Here is a 9,967-nt window from a genome sequence, read left to right on the forward strand (position 1 = left end):
ACCCTGACACAGTTAAATGTTGTGAATAACAAGTAGGATAAAGTCCAAACACTGACGGTCGTACATTTTCTCATAACCTATCAAAGAATAAGAAACCCAATGACATGGCGTATATTTCTATGATTATTTGTCGTTTCTTTTATTTTGATAATCTTATTATCTTGTTGATCTTTTCATTAATATAGTGTTTATACTTTTTTGAGTCGGGGGTCTATTGAAAATAACTTTTCTGTTTTCATAAATTAAGGATAAGGTTTGTATAGACGCTACCCTTCCCAGACATTATTAGTTATTAAAAGATTGCAAAATCTGAATTGTAACACATGTCTGTACCATGAATATCTTTTTTAAAAAATATTTAAACTGTTAGTATAACTATTTTCTTATCACGGAATTATGATTTTAAAAAACTTACTAGCACAGGTGTTTTAGGCCATATTATATTGACTTATCATAATAATTAAGTTAAAGCACCTTTGATTTAGTGGAAATACTGATGGCGAAAGCCAGTTTCTCTACGCGTATAAAGCACGTTTTGAGGCTGCTGCTTCTTTTAATCTGGTACAAATCGAAGGTGTAAATTAAAGTGCCACATTCTTCTCCCATACCAAATTTCCTACACTTGAATGTCAATCTCAATCTCAATCTCTCCCTGCTGTGATCTGAGTTCGAAAGAGAGACCTACGATTTCCTCGAACGGTATCCTCTCTGAGTTCGAAACCGTTCTGTTCTCTGTAAACAGAACGGTTCCCTTAACGGCGTTAAATTCAAAAGCAAGAAAAAACCAAAGAGGACGACTATAATAAGATCATTGTAGTCATGAAGATAAGATCATCCTCTGATTTGTGTAATTGCTGTTGGCTGAATAATGCATATTTCATGAGATGGACGGCCGAGGATGTGTTCGGTGTGGTGAAGTACCATCCCATACCGTGCATCTTCGCTTCTTCGCTGTTGTTTTTCATGGGTGTGGAATACACTCTTCGTATGATCCCATCTTCTTCCCCGCCATTCGATCTGGGATTCATTGCTACGCGTCCACTTCATCGTTTTCTTGCTTCCAAACCTACTCTCAACTCCGTTCTTGCTGGCCTTAACACGGTACGCATGTTCTACACGCATATTTTTAGATGAAATGGTCACACAATTTAACAACCGATAGGTCCATCCCATGATTTAAGGAAGATATTTTTCTTCCTTTAATAAAGACCTCTCATGTCAGCGTCTTTTATAGATTTGGCAGCCGAGGTTTTGATTTGTTCACATTGAAGAGTTTGAAGTTCCTATCTTTCATTTGGCGTCATGATGACATCTGCAAGAATATTGAATCTCTATAAATAGAGAGCTCCTCGATCATTAGTAAAATACCAAACGGAGATAAAGTGAGGCAAAATATTCTATAAGGAAAAATATAGAGAGTATGAGCGGTATTTGTGGTGAGGTGGAAAAATCAAAAGAGGATTATTTCTTTTGAGCATGCAATGGTATTGGAGTATTTTACTCGGTACCACAAATTGTAAAATCTTTGCTATAATGAAATCAGTTGCTCTTCTCGGGCCGTGATTTTTTCCTTATTCATAAAGGTTTTTCACGTAAAAATATCGGTGTCCTTGTTTCTCCTATTATTATCGATGGTTACTGTATTTTAGTAATCCGCATTTATTATAGTCGTATACCGTGAATATTATTTCTGTGAGAATTTATTTTTCCAACAACCGGTATCAGAGCACAGGTTCTGCTCATTCACAAAAATATTATTTACGGTCGATTTTACTTTGTGACAAAAAAATATCAGGAGTAAAATATGAAGTAACAAGATTCAACGGTAATAACAGTTTCTCCATATGGCAAAGAAGGATGAAAGACCTACTAATCCAACGAGAGTTAGATATTGCACTACATAGAAAAGAGGCAAAGTCCGAAACTTTAAAAGCTGAGGATTGAGCAGACATGGATAAGAAGGCGGCTAGTGCAATCAGACTGCACTTTTCCGATGAAGTACTCAATAATGTCGGGGATGAAAATAGTGCATGTGGTATTTGGAAAAGACTATAAAGTCTATATATGTCCAAATCCTTAACAAACAAGTTATTTTTGAAAAAGTAACTTTATGCCATTCATATGAGTAAAGGTACAAATTTCTTGTCTTATTTAAATATGTTCAATGGATTAATCACGCAGCTGGAAAACCTCGGAGAAACAATCGCTGAAGTAGATAAGGCTATCATGCTTCTAAACTCGTTGTCATCTTCCTATGATAATTTGGCAACATCTATCCTGTATGGTAGAGATACCATCGATTTAAAGGAGGTCACATCAGTCATCCTACTCAATGATAAGATGAGAAAGAAGCCAGAAAATCAGGGGCAAACTCTTATCATGAAAAATAGAGGAAGGTGTTTTTATAGAGCATCGAGTAGCCGTGATAAATTCAAAGCTCGTGGAAAGTCCAGGAACCGATCAAAGGGCATAAATTGCTACAGTAGCGGTCAACCAGGTCACTTCAAAAGAGAGTGCCCAAAGAAAGGTCGAGGCAAGAGCAGTGGCCAGAAGAACGATGACAACACAACTGCTGTAGTGCACAACGATGATTCAGTGATTCTCTTCGTTCACTAGGAGGAAGAATGCATACACTTAGCAAACCAAGATTCAGAATGGGTGGTTGACACAGCGGCATCCTACCATGACACACCGGTAAGAGAATTCTTTTATAGGTACAAAGCAGGAGAATTTGGGATAGTCAAGATGGGAAATACCAGCCACTCAAAGATTGTGAGGATTGGCGATGTTTGTGTCAAGACAAATGTCGGATGCACATTAGTTTTAAAAAATGTCCGGCACATACCAGATCTGTGAATGAATTTGATTTCAGGGATCGCTCTAGATTGAGACGGGTGTGAGAATCACTTCGCCAATAGGAAGTGGAGACTCACCAAGGGATCATTGATGATTGCTAAAGGAGTTGCTCCCTATACGTTGTACAAGACAACCGCAGAGATATATGAAGGTGGATTATATGTGGCTGTAGATGATACGCCTGTAGATTTATAGTACCAGAGATTGAGCCATATGAGTGAGAAGGGACTGCAGATCCTATCCAAGAAGTCACTCATCTCATTTGCAAAAGGTACAACTGTGAATTCTTGTAATTATTGTTTATTTGGAAAACAACAAAGGGTATCGTTTCAAGCAACTCATGGAAGAAAATCGAATATAGTTGATTTAGTATATTCTGATGTTTGTGGTCCAATGAATGTAGAATCAATGTGAGATAACAAATATTTTCTCACATTTATTGATGATGCTTCACGGAAATTATGGGTTTATTTCTTGAGAACAAAAGACCAAGTATTTCAAGTTTTTCAGAAATTTCATACTCTGGTGAAAAGGGAGACAGGTCAAAAATTAAAGCGTCTCAGGACAAACAATGGAGATGAGTATACTTCAAAGGAGTTTGAAGACTATTGCTCAAACCATAGAATCAGACATGAGAAAACAGTTCCTGAAACCCCACAACACAATGGTATAGCTGAAAGAATGAATCGCACCACTGTCGAAAAAGTAAGAAGTATGCTCAAAATAGCAAAACCACCTAAGTCATTTTGGGTTGAAGTAGCTCGCGCAGCCTGTTACTTGATTAATAGAAGCCCATCAGTTCCATTAGAGTTTGACATTCTAGAGAAAGTCTGGACCAACAAAGAAGTGCCATACTCTCACCTGAATGTGTTTGGATGTAAAGCTTTTGCACATGTACCGAAGGAGTAGAGAACGAAGCTAGATGACAAAGTTATTCCCTGCATCTTCATAGGTTATAGAGATAAATAGTTCGGCTACAGATTGTGGGACCTTAATAGGAAAAAGATCATCAGAATCAGAGAACTGATCTCCAGAGAAGATGTGGTTGGGATTGATAGTGATCAGTTAACAAAGACCAAAAATGATAATGGTACAGTTACTAACTTTGTTACTACTCCTGCTGTACTTGTACGTAATCCTTCCACATGTGAAGAATGGCACACGGAAGGTGTAGATGAAGAGGTTGATAACAAGATGGAAACATCTTATTCCATAAGAGGAAGAAGAAGAGCAACAACAAGAAGAAGAAGGACAACAACCTTTGAGAAGATCTAAAAGAGAGAAGGTGGAGTCCACGGGGTATCCTTCTTCAGAGTATATCCTCATCACTGATGAGGGGGAGCCAGAGAATTTCAAGGAGGTGCTATCTCATCCGGAATAAATCCAGTGGATGGAAGCCATGCAAGTAGAGATGAATTCTCTACAGAAGAATGGCACGTACGAACTGGTTGAACTTCCAAAAGGCAAAAGACCGCTCAACTGCAAGTGGGTCTTTAAGCTCAAGAAAGATGAAAACGACAAGCTGGTCAGATATAAAGCTCGATTGGTGGTAAAAGATTTCGAACAGAAAAAAGGTATTGATTTTGATGAAATTTTCTCACCTATTGTCAAAATGACTTCTATTCGAACAATCTTGAGCTTGGCAACTAGCCTAGATCTTGAAGTGGAGCAGTTGGACGTGAAAACTGCCTTTCTGCATGGAGATTTGGAAGAAGAGATCTATATGGAGCAACCAGAAGATTTTAAAGTAAAAGCGAAGAAATACATAGTGTGCAAGTTGAAAAAGAGTCTTTATGGGCTGAAACAAGCGCCAGGGCAGTGGTACAAAAAGTTTGACTCATTCATGAGAAGTCAAACGTACACAAAGACTTTTTCATATCCATGTGTATACTATAAGAAATTCTCTAACAATAACTTTATCATCTTGTTGTTATATGTGGATGACATGTTGATTGTAGGACAAGACAAGAAGTTTATTGTCAAGTTGAAGGAAGATTTGTCCAAGTCATTTGACATGAAAGACTTGGGTCCAGCATGACAAACTCTAGGAATAGAGATTGTCCGAGATAGAACAAATAGTAAGTTGTTTCTTTACAACAGAAGTATATTAAACGTATACTTAAACACTTCAACATGATGAGTGCTAAACCAGTTAGCACGACTCTAGCTGGTCATATGAAGTTGAACAAGACAATGTGTCCTACAACAAAGGAAGATAAAGAAATTATGGCTAAAGTTTCATATTCATCTGTCATCGGGAGCTTAATGTATGCAATGGTATGTACTAGACCTGATATTGCTCATATTGTCGGTGTTGTTAGCAGGTTTCTTCACAATCCCGGAAAAGAACATTGGGAAGTTGTGAAGTGGATACTTAGGTATCTAAAAGGAACCTCAGATGAATGCTTGTGTTTTAGGAGATCATATCCATTCTTGAAGGGCTATATCGATATGGACGGTGAAATTGATAATAGAAAATTCACTACTGGATATCTATTTACTTTTTCAGGATGGGCTATATCATGGCAGTCTAAATTGCAGAAGTGTGTTATACTTTCAACAACTGAAACAGAGTACATTGTCGTTACAGAAGCTGGCAAGGAGATGGTATGGCTCAAGCGGTTTCTTCAAGAGCCGGAACTGCATCAAAAAGAGTATGTCGTTTATTATGACAATCAAAGTGCAATAGACTTGAGGAAGAACTCCATGTACCATGCAAGAACAAAACATATTAACATAAGATATCATTGGATTCATGAGCAAGTGGACAACGAATCTTTACAGGTCAAGAAGATTCACATAAGTGAAAATCATGCGGATATGTTGACCAAGGTAATACCAAGGGACAAGTTCGAATTGTGAAAAGAACTTGTTGGCATGAACTCTATATGAAAAACTGAAGATACCTCCTTCAGGTGCATGGGACTGGAGGGGGGAGATTTGATGGGTTCATCCCATGATTTAAGGGAGATATTTTTATTCATTTGATAAAGACCTCTAATGTCAGCAGTCTTTTATAAATTTGGCAGCCGACGTTTTGATTTGTTCACATTGAAGAGTTTGAAGTTTATATCTTTCATTTGGCGTCACTGATGACATCTGCAGGAATATTGAATCTCTATAAATAGAGAGATCCTGAGTCATTAGTAAAAAACCAAACGGAGAGAAAGAGAGTGATTTACAGAGTAAGAAGCAAAATACTCTGTAAGAAAAAATAAAAAAAAAAAAAATATATATATATATATATATATATATATATATATATATATATATATATATATATATAGAGAGAGAGAGAGAGAGAGAGAGAGAGAGAGAGAGAGAGAGAGAGAGAGAGAGAGAGAGAGAGAGAGAGATGTAGTGAGGTAAAAAAATCAAAAGAGGGTTATTTCTTTTGAATGTGTAGTGGTATTGGAGTATTTTACTCGGTACTACAAATTGTAAAATTCTTGCTATAGTGAAATCAGTTATTCCTCTCGACCCGTGGTTTTTCCCTTATTTAAAAGGGTTTTCCACGTAAAAAATTCGGTGTCCTTGTTTCTCTTATTATTACCGTTGGTTACTGTATTTTAGTAATCCGCATTTATTAGTCGTATACCGTGAATATTATTTCTGTGGAGATTTATTTTCCCAACAACAACATGGTACATGGTTCATTACTATTTTTCATTACTCATTTTCATCTTTTCTTTAGCCGAGTGTCTGTCGGAAGTAGTCTCTTTGTCCTTCCAGGGTAGGGGTAAGGTTGCGTACATCTCGTCCTCCCCATACTTCACTTGTAAGAATTCACTGGGCATGTTGTTGTTGTTGTTGTTGTTGTTGTTGTTTGGTACATGGTTGTTACTGAATCTATAATGTGTGTACCTTTTTATGTTTATTTACTGTAATCTTTGGAATTTAGGAGAAACTAAGGGGGTTGCTTTATGCATTGAAATCATTTTTCCTAGTTCTGTTATATAATTTGCAAATTCATTAATTTTCGTGATTTGACATAGTAGAGGACAGAAAAAATCTTTTTCTTTTTTCTCGAGATACAGGTTGAGGAGGTGTGTATTTTTATGAGATCATTGTTTTTGTACATAGGTCTTCGTGGGGATGCAAATGGTGTACATAATATGGTCTTTCTTAATTGAAGGGCGGCCACGAGCTACCATCTCAGCTCTGTTCATGTTCACATGCAGAGGCATTCTTGGATATTCTACGCAGCTGCCATTACCAGAGGTGAAATGACCAACAAATATTATATACGCTCTTTGTTTTATCTTTCCTATGAATAAAAATTTCATTTTTAAGATTTATTCTTCAATCTGAAGTCACAGAGGAGTTGGGACCATAGAACAACTGCATAGGATACCAGGGTGTCCAACTGTAAATTTTAGTCTTTTTCTTGATCGGCATATGCTGTTATCTAACAAATTGTTTGTACTTATGTGGACAAATATGATAGTAATAATATTTCTTCCTTTGCAGTTCCACTTTTCTACAAACAGAAACTGTGGTACCCCATGTTTTAAAGTCGAACACCATCTACCCTTACTTTTTTTGTCAATGTAAACAACTTTACAATATGAGTGTATTTTAACCAGATATTATAAAAGATAATATCCTTTATTTTTCAGATTATTAATCTTATTTTTTATGGACAGTTATATGTGGTCATCTTCTAAGTAACCTAATAATATAATAATAACCCTTTTAGATTGCCGTGTATAGAAGTTAAGGTCTATATTTTTTAAATACATGATGCAGTGCCAAAAGTAGAAAATGGCGCACTAAAGTAACTTGCTCAGGCAACTGATCGTTTTCCAATTGTGTGAATGTAGGATTTCTTGGGGTCAGGCGCTGATTTTCCAGTAGGGAATGTGTCAATTTTTCTTGTTCTATTCGGGGCATGTTGCAGCATCCATGATTGCATCACTGGATATGAAGCGTATGCAGAGATGGACATTGGCCTATTTATTTGATACCTTGAACGTATTGCAAGTGATCAGATTGCTGAGTACCAGGGGTCATTACACTATTGATTTGGCAGTAGGAGTTGGTGCTGGGATTTTGTTTGATTCCTTGGCTGGAAAATATGAGGAGAGTAAGAAAAAGGAATTAATTTCAGGTAGTCCTAATGGCACCACCAATGGTGTGCTCCGCAACTCGCAAATGCACGAAAATGGTGAATATTTAAGTGTTTCTTCTCACTAAAACTGTTCATTCCAATATGGTCATTATCATTTTCTAACTGTAAAAACAACTCTGGCCTGGTAATTATATAATTTCGTGATGCATTTGGATACCTAACTAGGTTCTCTGTTTCTTTGGCTAACCTACTCCATCAATCGATTCAATTGGATAATGAATAAAGCAAGCCTGATCAGTGACGTTTCAAAAGCTTGCTATAGTAAACAACACAAGTTCCAGCAAATAGAAAACTGTAAACTCACTGATTCTGCTAAGACATATTACATCAAGGTTTAATAACAGATCAGCGTATCACAATAGAAAACAAACTAGATACACATAAAAGATGCAAGTTGAAATCTAGACCCTAATCTACCACAGATTGCTATTACAATAATCAAATTGAATCCAAAAGTCAGTAAACATGTAACAAGAGATGTCCTAAAGGGTGATTCAGATGATACATTCAGCAGCTAATAGGTGCAGGTGACTGATGCTGTTGGGAATGAGCCGGCCCTGGTTGGTTTATCTTGTTATTTCCCATAACCAAATCAGTTCCTTTCATTTCTTTCTCCTCTTCCTGCGACCTATTTTCGCCATCATTAGATTCCCCATTAACAGCATTTTCCATATCTTTGGAACTTCCTCCTACTGCTTCATTCATCCCTTCCGCGGTGGCAACTTCTGGCTTGATCTCATTCACATCAGCTGCAGGACTTTCTTTGTCACTTTGAGACTCCACCTTTTCTCCATATACTTGTTTGTCCTCAATCTTTGCATTTTCTGACTTGTCCTGTTTGCCATCATCAGCACTGTCAACTTTCTCGGGTTCAGATTCTGGCTTCTCCTCCGGGTGTAGTTCAGCACCCTTCATGCCCTCTGCCACTTCATCCGCAGCTTCCACCTCTTTCTTCCCCTCGTCATCCATTTCTGGCTTATCCTCCGGGTGGAGTTCAGCAGCCTTCATGCCCTCTGCATCTTCATCCGCAGCTTCCACCTCTTTCTTCCCCTTGTCATCCATCTCAGCTTCTGCTCCTCCGTCTTTCTCCAAGTTTTCATTTTCTTCTTTGGCAGATTCCATCTCTTTTGTTTCTGAACTTTCCTGGTCAACTCTTGCAGCTTCCGCTTCCTTGCTATCTTTCTTTGCACCAGATGATGTTCGGCGTCTTTTCTTCGGTGATTCAAGTAGTGATTGTGGTCTCATTGCCTTTGCCTTCTCACTGATCCTTGTTGATCTCCTTGGAGTCTCGCCAGTACTCCAATCAAATTCTGATACTGCAGGGTTACCAGGGTGTGATTTGAGATACTGCTCCAACTGTTTGCGGTTCTTGAGCTCCTCTCCTGTTGGAGCAATAAATACAACCTCATTCCTCTTTGGTGTACTCCCTTGCTTTGGAATGAACTGCAAAGCGACGGAGGTAAAATCTATGTCAAGTGTTCAAGTAAGCTACACCGCAGCACGTTTTGAATTATACAACTACCTCTCCCAGAGAATCTACAGAGTACACTACAAAACACAGTTATCCTCCAACTATCCATCTTCAACGCAGTTACAAACTACTCTCTCTACCTTTCACATCTAAGGTTGCGCATTGATTTTGTGGCAACTAGGAACGGTTACATTAACACTGATGTGCTTCACAATGTTTAAAGTAAGGGTAGACTCCCCTATCATGATACCAAAGATGAACTATCTAAGCTCACGAGGAAAGTGATAAACACAGCAAACAAATACTACAAGAAAAAAGGCTCTTTCTTCTCATCTTTTGAGGTAAATAGACGGATCGAGTCATACTGGTTATGACCCAAACTACCACAAAGGATGTTTAAGTCAATATTGTTTAGGAAAATTGTCTACGGTCGGGTATATTCAAGTATTTTTCCCTTCCTATCCACTTTCAATTTTTATCCCCACTGCCCCCCTCAAATTTTATTTTAT

General features: G+C 37.7%; 1 protein-coding gene and 1 pseudogene across 1 annotated transcript in view; one reads left to right on the plus strand and one right to left on the minus strand.

Moving 5' to 3' along the window:
• The first annotated feature begins 491 nt into the window (after positions 1 to 491).
• On the plus strand, positions 492 to 8,148 carry LOC107832183 (phosphatidylcholine:diacylglycerol cholinephosphotransferase 1-like; annotated as a pseudogene).
• A 124-nt stretch (positions 8,149 to 8,272) lies between these two features.
• LOC107832181 (uncharacterized) overlaps positions 8,273 to 9,967 on the minus strand; it is a 12,871-nt gene continuing 11,176 nt past the window's right edge. Inside the window, exon 2 of the mRNA XM_016659994.2 lies at positions 8,273 to 9,430. Coding sequence (XP_016515480.1) covers positions 8,495 to 9,430 — 936 coding nt within the window. The 3' untranslated portion in view covers positions 8,273 to 8,494. The remainder of the gene's footprint in view (positions 9,431 to 9,967) is intronic.

The sequence above is a fragment of the Nicotiana tabacum genome, chromosome 22 (assembly GCF_000715075.1).
Source record: "Nicotiana tabacum cultivar K326 chromosome 22, ASM71507v2, whole genome shotgun sequence".
NCBI lineage: Eukaryota > Viridiplantae > Streptophyta > Magnoliopsida > Solanales > Solanaceae > Nicotiana > Nicotiana tabacum.